Consider the following 22,280-nt stretch of genomic DNA (forward strand, 5'->3'; position numbering starts at 1 on the left):
AGCTACGCTTCATCAAACGGCAAGAAAAGCATCAGCCTGGGAGACAGACAGCATTGAGCAGGGGCTGCCTCACACCAGGCTGCTGCTTCCCTTCAGGGGCCTGTGAGGTAGGGATGGGGAACAGGGAGGTAGCAGGTGCCTTTTGGGCCAAATCACTCCTGTTTGCAGGGACTGAGCACACAAGGAGGAGTAATGCTCTGAGCAGAGACCTGCCTGCAGGTATACAGGAACTGCGGTGTGATGTGCCTCAGCACGGCCCCAGGCACGCTTGGCTGGGGGGGGGCAGGGAACTGTTGGTGACTTAATATAGTCGGAGTCCAGAGTCTACACTCCTCACTTATAGCCACCTCAAAAGCAGGAACATATTTTGTCTTTGACAATTAGTTCTGTCAAAAAAAAACACACACACACACACACAAAAAAGCATGAGAATGTTCGGACACAGCAGTTACATTCTCCCTGTTCTTCTCAATACGTGATGTACTTGAAAAGGAAAAGAATCTTTCACCCATCCTTTATCTTCAAATATTGGACATTGTGAGGAAAATTTTCAAATGAAAAGACTAATCACCATGAAGCACCAAGTGCCTCAGACTGCAGCAGGCATTCCTTCATTATTCTGAGACAGCAAATTACCCACAATTATCAACACGCACAACTGGATACAACAAACATTTAGCCAAAGCCCATGGGTTGCGGTTGCAGTGAGCTTGGATGGCAGTACTCCTGGAGAACTACTCATGTGAGAAACCCACAGACAGCAGCCGGGTGGCGATGCTGCAAGACAACTCCATTCACATTGCAGAACAAAACCAGTGCCAGGAGCCACTGCAGTTCAGAAAGTTCAATATTGCCTCTCTCAAATAGGCATCTCGGCAGTGTGGCTTCATTGTGGGAAAGCTGGAAGAATAAAGGTGGGGCTGGCAGTAAAACCAGGCTGGTCACCCCTCAGGTAGGCTCACACCTGATGGCTTGATCCAGCACCTGCAGGCAGGTGTGCACAGCCTCTGCTCCACTCACTGCCCTGGGGTGCTTGGCTGGGGCTGGAAGGGGAATGAGGTTGTTCCAAGAGAAGGGCAAAGGCGGCAGGAGGTGCAGGCAGGGAAGCCAAGCTGCAGGTTGGGGCTGAGCAAGAGGCAGGGAAGCTGGAGGGCTTCATGCAGGCAGGGAAGCTGGATCAGAGTTGGGTTGCAAGCAAAGCGGACCAAGAGGCCTAGACAAGGCTACAGGACAGGGCCCATGGTCCAGGCAGGGTGGCTGGTTCTAGGCTACAGGCAGAGAGATCAGAGCTGATTTGGCAGCAGGGAGCCCCCAGCTGCAGGCAGAGAAGACAGGAGGCTGGAGAACTGGCTTGGAGGCAGGGAAGCCTGGAAACTTGGAGGGTGGGAGGCAGAGAGACCCAGCCACAGGCAGGAAGGTCAGGTTTGGGTTGGAGGCTGGGAAGGAAGGAAGGCTCAGCTGCAGGCAGGAAGATCAACAGCTGGGTTGGAAGCCGAGAGGCCAGGGCTGCAGGCGGGGAGGACAAAGGCCAGAGGTGCAGGCAGGGGGGTGCAGAGGCCAGGGCTGCTGGCCCTGTCCATGGTGCTGAAGCGTGGCACCACGGGGAGCCCAGTGCTGGCCACTGCCTCACCCCACAGGACACCCATGGGCACCAGTTGTCCTGGAAAAGGCCACACATGACCTCAGGGCATGCTGGAAATCAGCTAACGTCAAACAGTCATCCTCAGTTAAGTCTACAGACAGAGTTACTCACAGCTCCTGAGGAGGACAAACCTCTGGCTGCTACTGGCAGACTTGTAAATATCCCAGTGTCTCTTGCATCCCTTCACAGATAACAGTGAGTGGAGGGGGTTGGTGGGAAACTCCCTCCCCTCAGCCAGTTTTCTAATAAAATTTTATAATTCCAATAAAACACATAACTGCCCAACTTATGACATTTAAATTTTTGCCTAGTCACACACCATCGTGAATTAATGTCCCATCATTCGTGCCCTGTCGTATCTTATTGCTCAAATAACATATGATTTTAATGTTTCTATTTTTCTGCCCTGGTGCCTATTGCCTGTATATCAAAAAGGGAAAAAATCAGCCCTGCAATCATACCATTAGTAAACCTGTATCACAGAAGAAAAGTCCCAGGTGCAATAACTGGTGCAGTCACTTAATTTGCACTCATCCTGCCATGATTGTTCCCTCTCTCCCCACAGTAGATTTCAAGGAAGTTTCCATGTCCTTAGGTGCCTCTTGGGGAAGGGTCCTCCTCCCTCTGCAGCACCTCTTACACTAGCACAGACAGGTAAGATGCTTTGCAACACATCTAATCAACTCAGCCACAGTGTTTGGGAGGCAAGCAAAAGGAACAGCCAGAGACTGCTTCTAGAGTACCTCCATGCTGCAGTGACCTCAGTAGGTGAGGAACAAGGTCTGGTCCTTGTCATGCCCAAATCTCCAGAAATCAGCTCATTCTGTGCTGACTATGATCTCTGAGATATGGTGAGGTTTAACATAACTACAACTCAGCTTCAGGATCACATCCAAGTGGAATGTTTGACGTCTCCTTGAAAGGAAGCTCAGAAGACATCCATCAGGTCATTGTCACACAGCAATAACTATGTCACAGAGGATGAGCCCCTCAAAATCCCCCAACTTGTCTAAAGTTCCCATTTTACCCTAGCCCTTAAACAAGGCTTGTAAAAAGACAGAAGCACGCACCCAAGTACTCACCCAGCCTCATTCAAAACATTCTCAGCATTGCCTGAAGCCTGTTTTTTTTTTTTTTTAAGGAGGGGATGGAAAAAAATAGGACCTTTGCAAAATCACAGTTGTCCTTCACATCTGCCACAAGAAAATTGATCAAACTTCAGGAAGGGAAATAAGTCTCATGGCCACAGGATGTAGCTCAAAAGAACATCAACATTTCAAAGGAAGGAAGGAGAGACAAAGCCACAGCAAAATCCTGAGAGCCCCAGCGCCAGAGTGATAGGCACAACATAAGAAACTGAGCAGGCAACAAATATTTGTGACAGCATTATTATAAATCATCTTCCATTGCAACAACATCCCACAATTCAAGGCCAGGTTTCACTAGAAATGATAGAGAGCATTAATGCTGCAAATATATCAAATACAAGCAGAGAAAACAAATACCGGTATTCCAGGTTTTCAGGTAGAAAACTGATGCAGGACAAATGTAGTTGCAAGGTGCGCAGTGCTTGAGTTGGAAACTTTCTTTCTCAGGTCCCACTAGAGTACACCAGTCACAAACTCACTGCTCTGCTTCTTATCACAATCCAATAAACCATCTCCACAGCTGAGCAAAGCAGCCTGCAGTCAGGAATTAGTTACCCAGCCTTCTGAATGCAGGTCAAACGATTTCAACCCAGCCTGAAGGAAAGTCACAGTCCTGTAGGGAATGTGTCTCCTCTGGTCTCATGCACAATGGCCAGTAAAACACAGGATCTACCTCTGCTGCATAAAAAGCAATAGCTGCTGTTAACGACTTATCAGTCACCTGTAGTAATGACTAGAAATAAACATGCCACCAAATCACTGCTGCTGATGAGCATATCAGTGAGTACTACACTGGCATCCAGGGGACAAAGCAGATGGGGGGCAGAACAGAAAAGTTTATGGAAGCAGAGATGTTTCTGCAGTTCATTTTAATGACTGTGCTATAAGCACACCCAGCATTTTACAGAAATAGAGACACATGGAGGGAAATGCTTCCCTGAGTAAATCACACCACAGAGGTTTGCTCCTAGAAGGAGCTGGAGCAGGAACATCCTTAGAGTGCAAATGGGAATCAAAGGGCACCCAAGCTGCCTGCCTGATTAGGGATAGTAAAGGAACATTCACTTAACAGAAATTAAGGGCTGTTTAAATCTTTCTCATACTTATTCATGGAGAAAATCAGTTCCTATTTTGTCCTTTCTAAATGCAAAATAGAGTGAATTGATCTATCAAGAAGGCGGTTTAGGTAAATGCATTTTCCTTCATCCTCCCAGTGAGTTCAGAGCTCACATGCAGTCATTTGCTGATACACAGGGACTTGTTAGGCTGCACTGACTTGAGAGTATGGATGGGAAATCAAGGGCAATTAACACATGACAGTTTGGCTTAGGAGGAGACTGCCAGGATGGGTATGACAGCAGTGCAGTGATGAAAGGAGAAAGCTCAGAGAAATAATTCGGAAGGGGGAGGAAGGCTAATAGGACATGCAGAATCAAGCAGAGGGTTACAGGCAGTCACAGGCCTGGAGCTGGTTACAGGAAGAGAGTAAAAGAGAGTTTCACCCTGCTTCATATACAGGAATGGCTCTTCCAGAGCAATGCAATAGATCTTTAACCACAAAGCAAGGGAAATGACCCTCAAGTCATGACCAAGAAGAAACAGTGCTACGCTTGCAATAATTCAGAGTTAATATTTTGCTTATTTCTTTATTTAGTGCAAGATCTCCATCAAGCTCCCAGACACACAGAGCAAAGAAGGTGAAGCTTGCCAGTCTTACAAGACTGTTGTCTACAGCCCTCTGAAAACACACAGGCCTCAGTTCCTGAAGGGTCCTAAAACAGCACTGAAGAGAGCAGAGAGCAACTCACCAACCTTTGGCTGCCTCAGCCGCTGCAATTTTCAGGGTATGGATCCCATTTTCTTTCTTGTGAAAGCCTAAAACCATAACACATCTCTGGGAACTCCCACGTAAAGGTTACAAACTGTATCCAATACCAGGGTACCAGTTCATGTAACGCTGCACACCCAATACCAGGGTACCAGTTCATGTAACGCTGCACATCCAATACCAGGGTACCAGTTCATGTAACGCTGCACAGTTGCCACAAACAGGACACCAAACCCAACTCCCCATCCTCATAAAATAACACAACCTACAGAGGAAATTCTGGGAGCCACCAAACTGATCACAGCACAGGTTTGCCTACACAAACAAGCTCACAGATGAATCAGCTCAGTCCTTCACCAGGCAAAGCAGATCATGGCACACTCCTGCCAGCATCTTCCCGATCTTCCTGAATCCCCATTATTGGGAGAAAAAGACTGACAGGATCACATAGATTAAAATACCTGTGGAGCAAAAGGTGACTGAACCATACTGTACTCAAAAAACAGTTACACCGTACACAAAGCAATCCAAGGTCTCTGTCTTTAAGACCCTTGGGTGAAGACTGGAAGAGAAAGCTTTATCCTCAGTCCCACCCTTGCTCTGGCAGACAGCACTGAGAGAGCGCTCTTTGACAGGAGCTGCATCTTGGCCAGCCCGCAAACCAATTTAGAGCATGTCTAAACCTCCAGAAGGCTGTGCAAGAAGAGCCCCTGAAACGCAGGCACAAATGGCAATTATTAATTTTCTAAATAGAAATCTGACTACTTAAGCCTCATTTAAAAGTGCGCCTGTCTCTATAATTACACAGTCTTAATTTGTTTTCTTTACTACACAATAAATAAGGTGTGCACAATTACCCTCTGCAAACACAAGGCAGTGCCTCCTGACTGGCTGAGTACGCAGCAGGCCAGGAAAGCATTTAGAGGGAATCGGTTTCTTAAGTACTTGCTTCCCAATAAAGGGGGACCTAGGCACTGCAAATGTCAACTTGTCTTGCTCTAGGCACAACCCACTCCTACAGGAGTAGCTCTACTGTTCCACAGCCAAAAGCTGGATGCCTTGGCCAGTCGCAAACAGGTCCTATCCTCTCCTGTGCACTGATTTCTGGTGCACTGTGCAGCTGAGCTCTCCTGTGGACCTCTCAGGGCCCAATGAGGATTGTGATAAAGTTACATTCTTCCCCACAAAAAATTACAACCACTTCTCTTTACTAGTCCTCTGTCTATTTTCAAGACACACGTAGGAACTTGATATCCTCATGGCTTGTAATCCTCTATCAAAGTTCAAATTAATTGGCTAAATCGTTCCAGTGTTATTAGGAGAAGGGTAGGGAAAGCGAGAGCACGCAAGACTTTTTCCTCAATAAGCTGTGCTAAACACAGTGTCACAAATGTGTATTTGGGCGGTTTATATGTCTCAAATATAGGAACCATATACCCTAAAGCTTTCTCATACAGCACCGAGCCAAAGACTGAGGTTTTCTGTCAACACCAAGCATCTCCTACATAAACCTGCATCGCCTGCCAACAGTAACTTCCACAGATCTGGACTACGAGTGTTCAGTTTTCCACAGCCTAGATCTGCTGATCTTCACATGCAGAGCATGGTCTTCTCCAGGACCATTCCTATAGCAGCCAAAGAGCCATCAAATCTTCACAGAAATGGGACCAGGAACCCACCAACACAACTTTGCCCAGGAAGAAGACCTCTGTGGAGGGGACAAAAAAAAACCCCACTGGATGACATCCAGTTTATATCAGACCCACATGCACCCTCATTCAACATCCAGCCAGCACTTGTTCTGGAAGGAGTCAACTGCCTCAGCCCAGTCGCCAGCAGAAGAGTTAGAAATACATTGCAGAACCCAGCGTTACATTTCGCATTAATTCCCTCTGTAGCAGTTGTAGACTTCGCAGCACCAGCAATCACACAAGCCACGAAGCCCAAACTCTCCTAATTCAAGGAGAGCAGAGAGGCATCCAAAGCTATTTCTAGATTCACGCCTCTGGCTCCCAGTCACCCACTGCTCCTCCACTGATTAGGTGGGCCTGGAACCCCTTACACTTATAAAGCTAATTTCAAACTTGATAGGATGAGCATGGCCCTACCAGGCTGCACTTTGATGTCTACCATGCAGGCAGTTGAATGAGGAAAAACCCCTTCATGGGTTTCTCTCCCCTTTCCTCCCTGACTCTGTGGTGGGGAAGGGGAAAAAAAGCCAAGCCAAACCTCATCCAGAACCATTATCTTAAACAAACCCCCACAAATCCAAGCTCCTGCAATTAGAGCTGGGTTAAGTGATCTGCTTGTGATTGTACAGCTGGGGTCTAAAGACAAGTGTATGCACTGAGGAAGGGCCAGAAACAGAAGTTGGTGGGAGAAGGCAGTTATCTGGCCCATCTGAGAGGAAGAAACCTTGATGAAAGGCACTGGGAAAAAAAAAAAAATCTCGCTTCAGCAGCAAGTTGGGATTTAACCCTGGATAGGGAGAGAGGAGGGGGGAAAAACACAACATTTGAGTCCTCACAATTTGTACACGAGCTTCATGTGGAAAAAGAGCCTGCTGCTGCTCACACCCCGCTTGTAGCGCCCTGCAAAGGTCCAGAGTCCCCACCACCTTGTGCCAGCCCTCCGTGGCAGTGAAGCCTCTCTGTCATTTATTAGACACATTTGCTGTCTTATTGACTCTAACTGCAATCATCCAAACACCCAACAAAGGAGCATCGACACCAGGGCAGCAGCAATAAAACGCAGCAGTAACTCTCCAAGCCTTAATGCTGTCCTGTGGTCCCCAACCAAGGGATTGGGACACCATCCCTCGCTTTTGTCATCTACTGTACCTGGCGGCGTCAGCCCAAGGCTTACAGCAGAGTGACATTTCCATTAATCCTTTTATCCCTGGCTCCTACATGCAGCGGCTGTGGAAAATGTCAGACCCTCGGCGAGCTGAGCTCCCCAGGAGGCAGCAGCTGTGGAGCAGCCAAGGAGGCACCTCTCGACATGTTTGCATGGTGCCATGGCAGGAGCCCTTGGTGGCACCAGGCGCCTGCCAGGATGTGCAAAGCCTCAGACTCACCGTGTTCCCTCCATCAGGACAAGGGAGCCCCAGAAACGGCAGCCTGGCTGTGAGGGAGCAGCAGCTCCATGACCCAAGAGCCTCTGGGGAGCAAGAGGGAACCACCACCCCTGCAAGAACCAGGTCTCCATCACCAGGTACCCAGCATCACCATAGGGAAAATCCACCTTGCAAAAATGCACACTGCTGGGTCCCAGGAACAGCATCAAAACCCACCAGCAAACATTAACCAAGTAATATACTTACTTGCCTCGGGCTTCAAAAGGCAAGGAAAGAAAGATGTTAAGAACATGATCAATCTTACATAGCCCAAGCAGTAAACAAACACATATTTCATCACCACATACCAACCTTAACTCTTGACACAAGATGGATGTGGTGGGTTTTGGTTTGGTTTTGTGGTTTTTTTTTTTTTTCATTTCAAAAGTAATCTCAAAAGACAAAAACAAACACTTCTGCAAAAAGCAGCTTCAATTGTATGTGTACACATTAATAACACATTCAGCCTCAAAATGATCCTACGTGGCCTTCTAAACTCCTACAATATCCAAACTAATTTTACCAGGAATCTGATGTTATTCGTTTTATCTGCTAGAAATGTAAACAGCAAATGCACAATTGACAAACAACACCCCCCTCAAAAAGAAACATCAATTGACAGAGGTATTCCTATAGAACACTTCCCAGTAACAACTACGGAAGACACAAAACAAACACTACAAATCAAAATAAAGCCCAGAAGTCAGGAAAACCCCAATGGTCAGCATTAAGGAGGGTTTATGATGATAAAATAAGCACTTCTTTAAACTCAAAAAGGCTCCATGCTTGTTCACAGTGCCCTTAACTATTCATGCCCTTTAGTACTGCAGATCTCCTATTTAGCAAGTGCTTTACTGTCACTTAGCAACTGTAACTGGTTTTCCAAAAAGGAAGCTTTGGGGGTTTTTCAGTTCACATCATCTCCAAGCAGACATCAAAAGACAAATCTATCCTGCTCTGCAGGTCACATCTACCTCCCTCAGCCAGGGACTTGCCCATATGGATGGCCACATGCCTCTTCAGACTCAAATGGATGTGAGTTACTGTTGTTTTTCATGGAAGAAGCCATTAGTATTGGGTTCCAAAAAGCAGGGATACACTCTCCATCCAGCCCACCAGCTTGTGCCCAAGGTTAGTGGCATCTCACCAACCTCTTTTCACCTTTTAGATCTGTACCAGAGCTGAGAGGGGTTTGATCTTGGACACAATCACTTTGACAAGCTATTTCAAAACCCATGGAGCACCTTGCACACTGGCCTGAAATTCAGCCTTTCCTTTATCACTTTAGGAAAACTAAGTACATCTCTAGGAAAAATAAGTGCCCTTGGCCTCAAGGATGTGAAAATTCCCTGGGACACCATTCCTGCTGGATAATGATGCCCCAGCAGGCGGACACTTGTGCAATGTCCCATGATAACAGGACTCCAGCTTCTCTGGTGCAAGACATCCCTACCCCACGCCCGCTGCAGACACCATTTTAAGAAGTCAATAACTGGGAACAGAGCTGGCAGCCCCACGCCTCAGGATTTGTGACAGAAAAGGGCTCTTTGGTTAAAATCTAAGCAGCTGAACAGGTTCGGAGTGCTGAGGCATGTAGCCACCCCCTGAACTCTTCAGAAAGGGTGCAGGGGCCACTGCAAGACTGCTAACGACACAAGCGCTCATTAGAGCGGCAATCAAAAGCCAGGGCAGTTATTAAAAACCAAAGCCCATCAGCTGCCCAGCAGGAGCTCCCCTCATCCTGCATCACAGCCCATTGCACTTCCCTGCACCTTCACTTTTCCTTCTCCTGACCTTTGCCACTTCTCCCTCTGTTTCCCCAGCAGCATCCCCCTTCCACCACTGACAGGCACTTTGGGGATCCTCTTTGGGAATCTCCTTTCCACAGGGAGCAGAAGGAAAAGGCGGCAGGAGCAGCCGGCACTCACATGTAGCGCAGGTGAGGGTTCTTGGCAAAGGCGCGTGGCTGGATATTTCGTAGTCCTGAGTTCCTGATTGTCCTGCAAAGAGATGCAGAAGGGCAGCAATGGAATCAAGGCTGATGACTGCTCTAAAACCCTGCACTCAGCACCTGAGGTGCACTGGGAGCCCTGTGGTGCCCCCCCAAAAGGCACATCTCTCCCCAGACAGCCTCTCTGAGTTACAAGCAAGGAGGAAATTGGGCCTTTCATCTTCATCTGATATCAGGACAGAACAGGCTTAGTACAGAGCAGCTGCTGAGTGAGATTCTCCCTCCACATCCACCAAGGCTGGCTGGAGTGGCCCGGAGCATCTCCTGTCTCTCTCTTCTCCCTCCATCTTCATGAGCAGCACCGCCTGGCCCCACAGCAAACCTAATCTGCAGCACCACCACCTTCCCTCCCTCAAAAGGACAAAACCCTTCTGCTTGCAGCTCTGATAAGGAAGAGCAAGTACTTTGCATAGGGAGTGATGGACATCAAAGGGAGAATCCTTTTCCCACCCTGTTTTGAAGAAGCTGTATCAGCACTATGACCAGTGTTTATTAACATCTGCTGCAGACAAAAGTATGCCTGACGCCCTTGCTGCTTTCTTAGGTGTGATGAGAGCAGCAGCCAGCCTGCTTACAAGGTGTGTGTTAAAAATATTACTTGCTGGGGTTTAGTTATTGAGTGCTCAATGTTCACCTCTCCTCCAGCCTGCAGGCAAGTTGTACCTAATGTAAAGCTCCCAGTGAAACGCATTAGCAGAGTCTCCGATTAACCCTGAACAACACTCTGCATCTCACATAAGCAGCACCCAGGGTGCTCCCAGCTCCAGGAAGGGGAATGAGATTGAGTGATATCCTCACTTGGCCAGGCTTCCCAAGTGTCTAGTAAGTCCCTTCAACCTCGTGGACCTCAGTTTCCTTTCCATGATGCATAAAGTCAGCCTTCCCTGGTACTCGAAGGGTTGTGCAGGGAGATGAGATTCCCTTATTGTGCAGCACCACCGTGATGACAACTGCCTTAAATGAGGACCAGCAGCCCAGCAATGGAGAATTGGTGGAGACAGCTGGAATTTCACATTGTGGGGCTGAAATGACTCAGAACAACACACAAGCCCACAACCAGCACAGCAGGGGAGAAGAGAGGTCAGGGCTGACGTGTGCTGACAGAGCTGTCAGAAGCTAGCAATCTTCCTTCTCTCAAACCCAGCAAAGACCAAAAAAGCACTTCCTCTCCATTTTGCAGAGTCTCATAGCAAAATACAGCAGAGCCAGTAGCTTAAACAGGCTCCAAACATGGTGGCATGCAGACTGTGGAGGGAGGGACGCTGCAGCTCTTGGCTGGAAGGAACGGGCTCCCCAGTGCTGTTCTCCTCCCCAACATGCAGGACATACTCACAGCCTCTGGAGTCCCGTGTACAGCTCCATGTCAACAGCATTCAGTGTCTGCAAGTTCTTCCAGTTCTCTATGTGTCTGTCAAGAAGAAGGAAAGGCTCAGCTGCGGCATCATCACCAGATGGTCACTCTGTCCATGCAAGGGACAGCACACAGCGGGAGAGTGTCATGCCCAGCCACCCAGCCCCACACCTCTTCCCACCTGCCTTCAGCCAAAACCTTCTTGCAACAGGTCTGGGGACTGGAGCTGCTCAGGTTTCAGCATCCACACCCTCAGATACACACAGTACATATCATGCTGCCAAAATGGGTAGTTTCCCATGCTACCTTTTATTCTGTTTTTCCCGTGCTTTGGGAAAGACAAATAACATGATTTTACCAGCAGTTTTGAGTGTGTAACGTGCAACTGATCCATTAAACACCCTTGACAAAGTCATTGCCCCTCTCTGCTCACATCGACAAAACAAAACCACAATTCACACAAATAAATGCAAATAAAACCTCTCAACAGAAAACAAAAAAATTAAGAAAATGAGGGGAAAAAAAGGTCATATATTTATCCAGTCTCTTATGGGAGTGAACAAACAGGGTCCTAGTTTTTGCTGGCTGGAAGTGCTTCTGGCAGGAGAACACCAAACTTAGTTTTCAAACTGTGCCTTTATTATAAATTCCTCAGTCGCCTGGGGCGCTCTGGAAGGTATGTTATACAGAACAAAAACAGAAATAGATCTGTCACCACGGGATCATTATTCAGTAAATATTAGAGCCAGGGGAAGTTGACAGATCAACAGCCCCAGAGAACGGGGTCCCCCGTTATCGGCAGCACAGGAGCGATGCTGGCAGCAGCGTGGCTGGGTGGCTGCAGCTACGGGCTTCGGTTAAACAAGCTGCAATGCCATGTAGTGAGGAAGGAGTTCAGTCCTCATCCTTCTCCCAGATTAAACTTGGGCACCCTCCCACCAGAAAGCACAATTTCAAGAGGGTCTTTGCTGGGGAGCAAGCAGAGGTGGTTCTCTCTCAAAGTGAACCGAGAGAGGGAAAAATCATCTGGCTGGTCCTCTTAGACAATATGAGAAAGAAGCGCAACTTCAAAGGTTATGAACACACACACATACCCCCCCACAAAGTTCAGATCTGCCTTGATGTAATAGTTGGTTTTGGATTTCGCCCTAGAGAGGGGAAACATTTCCAGGTGATGCAGGGTTGGGCCGATGAGCCAACACCGAGAACCGTCCCATGATTTTATGATTCTAGGCAAGAAGGCTGCAGGACCCCACATGGTGGTCCAGAAGGTAAGCAGAATAGCCACCTTTGAGCAGTCACAGGGGCCACATGTTCCTCCTCCAGCACTTGCTACACCTTGTGCTTGCACAAAACCAGATGAATCAGCATGACAGAAGTATACAGATTTATTATTTAAGACATATCCCAAACAACATCCAGCTCAAGAAAGTAAAATGCAAAGCCTGGACTAAACCTAAACATATTTCTCTACTCTCACCACGCAGATCCAAGAAAAGCAGAGACCCGCAAGAGTCACCTCTGCTTTCCACATGCTCCATACTTGTCTGCATACTCAGAGGAGTTAGCATAAGGACGCAGCATTGCTCCCAACTGCATGACAGCATAAGTTATGGTTCATCCTCAATGACCTGCTCATTGGCTTGGATCGCCTGTGTCCCAGACAGAATGAGAAACAGGACAATGATTACAGCCATTTTGTATTCCCTGCCAGCATCTGAGGCCCCTGCGAGCACTTGCAGAACAAAACGCAGACTGGGAGGAGTCAGTCAAGAGACCCGACAGCTCACTGAAACCCTTCTGAGACATGGCAGGACTGCAAGTTCAGGTCCTGGACCATGAGACTGCAGAACTGAGCAAGGTTAGAAACATAAGTTGAAAGCATTTCCTATCTGCAACTCCTATGCATCAAAAGAGAGAGTCATCTAAGAGAAAAAAATAAAGAAGCAGGGAGAGAAGTAGGAGTGGGATGCTGAAGCAGGAGTGGGCATGCTGAAGCTACAGCATCCAAGCAATGACCTTCATGGAGGGATGGAGCAGCCCTGAGCCAGGAGTTATGGAGCAACCACAGCTGGGAAGGAGGCGGCGGCCAGATTGACTCTTGTTTTATTGATTGTGTTTGCTAAAAAAAGTCACAGTTATTTTTGACCTGACACTCAAAGCCATGTGGACAGCATTCTAGAAGAGGCAGAGGAAGACCTGAACTTGTTCCCAGCGACATGCATGGGCATGACTTTCTGATGACTCGGTACAGAGGACTTGGGGGCTCCCCACAGCCAAGCCCTCCCAGAAGTGACGTTACACTAGATTGTAAATACAACTCCACAACCTGTGCTGCAGCCTCCCAAACAAAGCCTATGAGTTTCCTGAGCAGGATATGCTTTGGTACGTTATTTATCCTAGGTACACAACACCAATAAAGGGAGAGACGAGAGAAGCAACAGTGAAAATAAATATATACAAATACTCTTATGTACAGGATAATCACCCAGCCCAGCAGCTGCTTTACATAGAGGGAAACAGCATCATCTTGAATTAGGTACACAGGTCAGGCAGGGGACTTTGTGCCCTTTAAGTTACACAGACATTTCCCTTCTCAGGGACTCCCAGAAATGGTTCTTCCCCTTTTTTCTCTGATTTTTCAACTTAGCAAGAATTGCACCTTTGCTCCTAGAAGTGACAAATCAGTCTTGGTTAACAGGCATCTCAAAGATACACCAGGAAAACCATTTTCTTTGGTTCCCTTTTGTCTTGGAAAGAATAGTATAACTTTGCGCTGGCTGGATTCGCCTCAATCCACTTTAAAAACAAAACAGAAACGCATCTTATTCTGAAACTCAAGGAATCAAGCTGTGATTGCAAAATTGGCCATGGTTGCACAGGAAAGCAAACGAACCAAGCAAAGAAACTCCACCCCTAAAAATAAGTCTCTCCTCATGTTCTTTAGTACCTTAACTAGCTCCCTCTTTTTTCCTTCCAGGATTTTACTTGCCCTAGAAATACTATATCCTCCCAATTGCTGCTGAAGACTGAAACCTTCTTCTCTGCCTCGGTTCATTAACCTGGCAGGAACACAGGTGCTGGGTTCATGCCAAATACAGATGTGACAACTCCCAGCCCTGCCCTGGTCTCTGCAATCAAGCATATAAATTACAGTCAGTGGGTTACTCCCCCCTCCGCACAAACATCTCTAAATATATATTCTTGTGGCATTCCTCAGTTATTACTAAGGTAAGCTGCTCTTCTGCAAGACGCAATAGCTTCAAGACCAATACCATACTTCACAAATACTGAAGTGCTCACGATGTACACATCTACCTGGCCTCATTTCCAACTTCTAATCAAGACCATATGAGATACATTGCTAACGTGGATGAAATTGCAGGGTTTGTGGGGGTTTTTTGGTTTGTTTTGGTGGGGAGGGCAGGGGGAGTGTAAGGAATAGGTTAAGTACTCGCTTCCTTTTCATACTTCTTGTCTGCTTGGAGGATCCTGCTGGTCCAGGTCTCTTCACACCATAGACCTGTTGTTATTCCACATCTTCTAACCAAAGTCCACCTTAGCAGTAGCTCAGGCTTTGCCCCAAACTCCCACTGAAACAATGCACCGGAATTCCCCTGCTCTTCTCATTTCTGACCCAAATGTACTCAGAAGCATTATACATCCATTTTCTCTCGTGTCAAAACTGCTTTTGCTTAAGCAGCTCTTTTCCTTTCCTGGCATTTCCTCCTCCCTCTTTTCCAAGCAAGAGCCAGACCCACCCTGCTGTCATTTATGTTACGTGAGCCAGCTCTTCTAAGGCTGCACGTCTGTACCAAGCAGTGAAGTGCAAGGCAAATTGTCTCAAGTGCTTTGAATAGATACTAACTAAAGTCCAAGAAGTGATACAGATATACTGCTCAGGCAGGCTCCTGGTAGCAAGGTTATTTTGCTCTTGGTTTCAGACTCAGCATAACTGACGCTCACACTTGGTGACCTACGCAAGAAGGACCATTGTGATAGACACTGTAATAGCAAATGGCTTTTCTTCATCAGCCTATTTAGGTCTCTCTGCTTGAAAAAGAGTGACTAAAACCACAGAGCAGTCTCCAAGAGATACCACTTCGATAACAACACAAGCAACTCTCCAGTTACACTGGAAGTGTCCTGACTTGTGGGTCACACTGGCCTTTCTCACAGTCCCATCAGCCTGGAGGCTTGTTTTCACCCCATAATTAAGCATTGCACCAAGCACTTCAAACCACCAGGTCACTTCCAGCAGACCTGATTTCCTAACTGGCAGGAAAAGCCCTGTAACACCTACATTTGCATTTATCCCACTTTCGCTTTACAGGCTCTCTTGGTTTTGCTGCTGCAGCTCTTCCCCTTGGCCATCCTTACCCCACTTTGTGATCCCACAGCCCCAGCAGCAAAGCCCATGAGCAAGCCCCTGCCTTTTGTGCCAGTGTCCTCAACAAAAGGAGGAGCCAACATAACCTCTGAGGTTCCTTGGAGGTGATCCCTCTTTCCATGCCTCACACCACTTCTCCATTATCCAACACTTCACCTACAACAGTTGGGCTATATACCACACTTACAATGTAATGTAGCATCATGTTAACCTCTCACCACAAAGTCACCAAGTTTAGGTTTCAGCTGGTCTCCAGAAATGCAAGGACCTCACCCCACTTGCTGGAAGGGGACTGGTAGCCACCAACCCCATGGGAACAGCATTTCTTTTCATTCCCAGATGGACACCATGCAAGGAGGTGTTTGACAAGACAGGTCGGTGTCGCCTTCTGGGGACCGCACAGCTCCATGTGCTGCCCTTCCAGCTCAGGGCCAATGCAGCAATGATACCAGAATATCCACTGGGATTCAGACACAGACAGGCTCATTTTGTCCCACATGCATGAGCCAGAGGTGAAAAAATGCCTCTTATGCCAATTTACCAAGTAATTAGCTTGAGGCTACTTAATGTGTCTGGCCTTCCTTCACCCTCTTCACACAACAAGAATAATATTTATCTAATCTCAGCTTTTCAGGCACTGTGGTCAATAGCTAAAAAAGGCACTCGATAAGCACCAAGTATTATATAGCACGTAAACACACGTGCTACCCAAATCCATATCTAGCCCAGGCCGGAGGGGAGAGGCTTTTCACCAGGATGCCATCAGCTCCAGTCAGAGCAGATGACACATCCCTGTTAGAGCCACGCTGCGCAAGTGCCACTGCTCATGTTTGGATACCGGGCAGTGAATAAATTGCAAACTAGCAAACAGGCAACACCCCAACACACACAATTTTATATATCTAGGATATATATATAGGAAAGACAAGCAGAGCACTTGACTCCTCTTTCTTGCAAGACAACAGGAAAATTGATTCGTCATCCAGGCATATTATACCTCACAATCCAGACAGAAGCATTAGCTTTCAATTACCTGATACGTTTAGCATTATAAACAAACCTCTTGGCACACCAGCTCCAGATCACACAAATATGAATTTGATTGCAGGGGTAGAATGGGGGGGAAGATCTCTCTTAAAATCCTTGACCAGTAAGACCTGCTACCTCCAAGCAGAGGTGCTGCAGATGTTGATGGGAAGCCCTGGAGGCTGGGAAACCCATGGTACTGGTGCAGGTCCCACACCCCAGGGCAAAGCACAACCACAGTGGGTACTGCTGGATCCTTTTATCCATCCCTCACATCCCACACAGGGCTGAGGAAGTCATAAAGGAATCAGCCATCTTTCACAGCATAAGGCACTTATCGCATCCATTTAATAACCAGAGGCACAACGGACTTGATTCCCTCAATATGGAAGTTATAAAAGTGAATTGGTAACTGAGCATTAAAGGCAAGCGCACCCGAATAAAGACTTATGAGGGCAATATTTTCCCCATTTAAAGCGTGGGTTTTCCCTTCCTGAAAACACACAGAAAAGTCACCCAGTGGTGGGTAACTTTGCATCAATAAGGATAATTTGAGGTCACTGGGAAAAGGAGGGGGAGAAAGCAAATCCAGCTTTGTAGAAACAATTATGAGCATAACCCCACAGTGTAATTGTGATTCATCAAGGTAACAATCATAAAACAGCCCATTGCAACACAGCTCCCTCTGCACTAGCAGATGTGCTCCTCTTGCTAAGGCCATCTAGGGGTACATGGGTGCTGCAGAGGATGCAAGGGGGATGCACCCAGTCTCCATCCAGTCACATCCAACCTAACAATCCAAAACGAGTCTTTCCAGAAAGGCTGTGAAAAGGAAAAAGCCTCCAATCCCCCCAGCTGGGAGGGCATGGGAATGATGGAGCCCTATGCAACCCACCACAGCGCTGTGTCTCAGTCTTCCTGGAGAAACCCAACTGTTACACACAAGCAACTCACAGGACACGAAACATTCAGAGGAGAGGACTCCCCTACAGGACACCATTCAGATGAGTCCAGACAAGCTTCACACTCACCCCAACAGCATCTGCCTGGCCCCAGGTCAGCCAGGAACAACCATTAGGTGCAGAAGAGCTGCTACAGCTGTGCTGTCTAACAAGACTGCCACTTAAAGACACCCTACTGTGGAAGATACCATGAGAAACAGCTTTAAGCTCTGCTGAACACGTTTTTTCCAGGCACCGCAATTAAGTCATGCTGCCTGGCACCCATAAGGACACATAGCTGTATCTAAAGGAGGGAAGGAAAGTACATTCATTTAAAAAACAGATAGTAGTGCAAACATGATCAGGACCTCACCCTTTGCTTTTGTCCCCGGGGACAAGACCCTCTAAGGCACAGGGTGCACTGAGCCCCACGTCTGTGCATTCACTCATTTTCCTTCCACAATCTCCAGCTCACCTGAGGACACCCTCCGCATCCTGCACCAGCTCCAAATGGTAACTTATGGAGCAGAGACCATCTCTTCCAGGGACAATGTGTCAGTATTACTAGAGGACAGCGAGATGCCAAGACCCAGCATGGACAGACAGCTGCAGCACACGGGAGGCAGTATGTTCCCATTATCACATGCTACATCAAGGTTTTCCCATGAAGGAAGAGTTACACCCCATCAGTTGCTTTCAGAAAGGAAGAAAAAAGGGCAGTGGGATGGCAGAGCTGAAGAATTGCTGTGGGCAGCAGTGTAACTGCCTTCACCACAAATACCCCCCTTAATATCCCATCAGTAGTACTCAGCTAGTGCTGGGAGAAAGCAGCCTTGCAGTCCCAGGCAACAAGTGAGGTGTCCAAAATCATTCACATGCTGAAGAAACATCATTTATCAGAGATTAGCAACAGTGCAAAAGCTTTGGGAGGAAACTCCCAAGGACGGCAGCATCTCCTGCACAGGGAGCAGGGTTAGCGGGACAGTGTCTCTGAACCGCTCTGTCTACAGGTTGGGCTCTTGGCTCAGACCCAGCTCCCTGCCCACCACCTCAGCACCTCTCAGCAGCTGCAGGCTCTCTCCCCACGTCTTTTTTATGGCCTATCACTGTCTGACCCCTGCATAATTTAAGACACCACCTGAAGTGATAGAGCACAAGACAGGATAAGCAGTTTAGTCCTGCAGGTATGGGCATAGACACATGAATGTAACCCACCTTGGGGTGAAGCATAAGCAAGAACAAGAGCTCATCCCTTACCTACAGCATCAGCTGTAGCTCGCTCCCCTTTTCCTCTGGGTGTCAGACTCAAAAATGATCATATTTCCATAAAAGGGTATTTCTTTCATTACTGTCTGGGAGGAGAGCCTGCAAAACTAGTCCTCTGTACCCAGAGAGGTGCTTCCCAATGGATCTGGGGTACGCGGAGCAGAGGCTCCTGTTCAGGACCACTAACATCAACCCGCGCTGTCTAATAACACCGCATCTCAAACAGCTGTACAGCTGGCTGGGACAAGAGGGCAATTCAAGGGCAGGAAAAACAATTTCCCTGGGAGTTTTACACCAAGCACAAACCACAAGGTGAGGCAGCACTCTTTGCTTTACAGGGAGCAAGAAACCAAAAAAAGTTCCCATTTTTAGGCAGCTCCCCAGGCACCTGTCATGCCAAAGTTAAGGATGCTTTTATCCATAGGACTTCATATGCAGTGAGAGCCAGCAGCATGCAGCATTTTGCTGTCTTTAAAGATCAAATGGCATTTTATAGAGCAAGCAGCACCCTGGTCAAAATCAGCTTCAGTAATCATATTCTGCCTTATTAAACCCTCCCTGCAACTTCAAACCAGAGGTCAGATTCCCTCACATTCCCATATCTGAACAGGTCCAGGGCTTTTCAGAAATGTATATATATATGTATGAATTAATACAGGCAGACAGAGCTGCCAAGCTCTGCTCTAAAGGCAGCTGCGATTCTCTCCTGGAGAGCACAGTGCCTACACACATTAGCAAGACAAGGAGATGTACTAAAGGTACAGGATCACTAGAGTTCAGCTTGGCAGAAGTAACTCTTGGTACAGAGCAGTGCCAAAGAGTGTATGGTGGAAAGGAGCCCCCCGAAAAGGTACAGGGCCTTTGTGATGGGCAAGACGATGTCCCAATATACCCTATTAGCTCAGCTGGGACCCAGAGGGGAGCTCTGCCAGCCACATGCATGCATTGCATTTCATGCTGTGCTTGAAGACAGGAAAATGGATGGAGGAGGAAAAAGAGGAAATAAAATCTCCCACAAACTGACTGTTACTGTGGTATACAGCACTAGGAATGAGGACACAGGAGTGAGAGTCCAGCAAGAGCAGACACAAGAGTCGGGTATGGGGCTGCGGTCCTTAATCCACAGCCACCACCTTTCCTGGCCCTGTCCACTGCCACCCACCCACACAAACCCACAAGCATGCTTTCTAAAACCACAGCCTCCACGGGAGTCTAAATTCCAGAAGCTTTATACATCCACATCAGCTTCATCTCAAATCCCATTCCAATGTAGCTACACATTTTTGGGCAGATCCTTCCCATTGCTTCCGTGCCTGGATCCCAAAAGCGGCACAGAAACCAAAGCTTAGAGCTGCAAACTGCGGGTGCCAAAGGGTCACTCTGCTTCAGCATGGTTATAGCTATTTAGTGGCTGAACTCGGCACCCTCCCTCAGTCCCTATCCTATTTTATCCTCCTCCACCCCCTTAGCACAGCTCATCCCGTTTTCCAGCTTTTGCACATGCCAAACAACAGGAAAGGCACTGCCCGAGCAAGTGAAGGGAGAGCCAATCTTGCTTGGACTCTGATCCCGCTCCCACGAACCACTTGTTTTCCCAAATGGGTCCCAAGGAGCCTGAACTTTGATCCTCCAGCATTTTGGCTCCTCAGATGTTTATGGAGCTCAAACAAGCGGGCAGCAATGCCCAGCTGGGCTGGCCACAGGCCAGGCTCCCAGCCGCTCTGCTCAGGACGGCCAAAGGCAGAGCAGCTCCAACCTGCAAGAAGATCCACCGTGCTCTCCGTTACCTTCACAGCACCTCAGATCTGCCTGCCCAGCCTGCCAGCTGCTCCCCGTAAAGCCGAAGGACTTGGCAAGCTCCCCATGGAGTTTACTTTGAGCCAACTGCCACAAACCCCTCAGGCTTGTATCTGCATTGCAAATAAATCACAGCTCAGCAATAGAGGGGTTCCTCCATCACCCAGTCCCCTTCTGCCCAGCCAGGAAAAAAACCACCCCTTTTCCCCCACCCCCCCAGCTTTTCCGACACACTCAGGAGTAAGGAGATGTACACATTAAGACAAGGTGACTCAGAGCTCTAGGCTTCCCAGGATAGCAGATATTTTGTGGGAAGTCAGCTGGCTCCAAAAAGGAAAAGATAACCAGCACACCTATAAACATGACACAGGTAGGAGGTGGCAGGGAAGGAAAGAAAGGAGAGTAGGGAGGAAACAGACACTTTAAAAGCTCCTCTCCCAGCGCTCTACTTTGTTCATATAAACATGAAAAAAAAAAAAAAAATCACCTTGCAAAAATGTTAAAGGAGAAGATACTCTGACAGTCAGAGATGCTGCTAACTGGGTTGTTGTGTTTGAGCTTATCCAGATATGTAAACAGCAAATCTGGAGACTGTTTCCATCTTGTATCACAGCTCAGTCTGCCATTCCTCTAGATAAGGGAATAACTGAATTATGAAGAAGTCTCTGCTCACCCAGCACCTCAACAGAGAGCAGCGCTCACAGCCAGGGCTTGCCAGCCCTCCAAAACCAGCCGCCCCAACCAAGCCCCTGGCTCCTGAAAACAAGCCTCCTATCTCTGAAGCATTCCCAAGAGGCTGGCATTAAACTGACAGGTATAAACTCTCACAGGAGCATTTGAGGGATCCAGAGGTCCTGCTTGGTTGTAATTGCGGAGAGGCAGCGAGCAAGGAAGGCAGGCTGCACCTCCTGACAGCGCCTGCCCTTTCACCACTTGGGCCGAAGATGGATTTAATGGAACACATGTCTTTTTGGCATTGATTAAGGTCACGGAGAAATTTCAAAGCCAGAAAGCAGATTATGGGACGAAGTCCTTCCAGTGAGATATTTTTTTTATTGTTATTGCTGGATTTTTTAAAATTTTTTTTGCAAATAATAACTCCAACTTTGTTTCTGCTCCTGGACAGCTGGAGAGCCAGGAGAGTCCCAGTACCAGCCCAACCTCAGAGCAAATTATGTGAGCCAGGAGGGTTATCAGCAAACGGGAAGCTCATTCTGCACAAAGAATACAGACATTGTCTGCCAGCCCTGGGCAGCCCTCCGGGGAGCGAGCTGGCTCACTCGCAGCCTGCGGCAGCTGGGGTCCAAGAGCCCGCACCGTGTGCCAGGTTGGGGCTTACTGGGGACGGCAGCTGGCAGGGGACAGCCCTCCTGCACAGCGGCTCCTTTGCCCTCTGTGCGTATTGCAATGGGACAGAGAAGAGCTCTCTTTGTGGTCCCTCTTCCTCTGCAGTAGGAGGGCTTGGATCAGGTCTCACCAACCTGCATGGTTGGCCTTTGCACACAGGTTCCTCGCACCAGTCTTACATGGAGCTTTACAGGATGCCCATCAGCCCCTGAGCCACCTTCAAGCTTGCCAGGTGGGCAGCAGACTTGACCAAAACCCCACTGGTGGCCCTCAAATCCACACCACCATCAAACCATAGGTAAGCCTCAACAGCAGTGGGTCAAGCCACTCTCTGATCTCTGCTGCAACACTAAGGTTCAGATTCAGCCTCTGGAACCAGGCATGCAGTGTCACTTCGCCAGGCTTGTGCACGCATTCC

The 22,280-nt window shown here is 48.0% G+C and overlaps 1 protein-coding gene across 5 annotated transcripts in view; it reads right to left on the reverse strand.

Annotated features, from left to right (window-relative positions):
* NTRK3 (neurotrophic receptor tyrosine kinase 3) overlaps window positions 1-22,280 on the reverse strand; it is a 217,584-nt gene that overhangs the window by 173,393 nt on the left and 21,911 nt on the right. For all 5 annotated transcript variants that reach the window (XR_010652172.2, XM_071814027.1, XM_071814026.1 and 2 more), the window contains 2 exons: window positions 11,078-11,152; window positions 9,662-9,733 (listed from right to left, as the gene is read on the reverse strand). Coding sequence is in view for 4 of the 5 variants with exons in the window: in XM_071814027.1 (XP_071670128.1) it covers window positions 9,662-9,733; window positions 11,078-11,152 (147 nt within the window). In the remaining variant the exon portion in view is untranslated. The remainder of the gene's footprint in view (window positions 1-9,661; window positions 9,734-11,077; window positions 11,153-22,280) is intronic.

Source organism: Patagioenas fasciata, chromosome 12, assembly GCF_037038585.1.
Source record: "Patagioenas fasciata isolate bPatFas1 chromosome 12, bPatFas1.hap1, whole genome shotgun sequence".
Classification (NCBI taxonomy): domain Eukaryota; kingdom Metazoa; phylum Chordata; class Aves; order Columbiformes; family Columbidae; genus Patagioenas; species Patagioenas fasciata.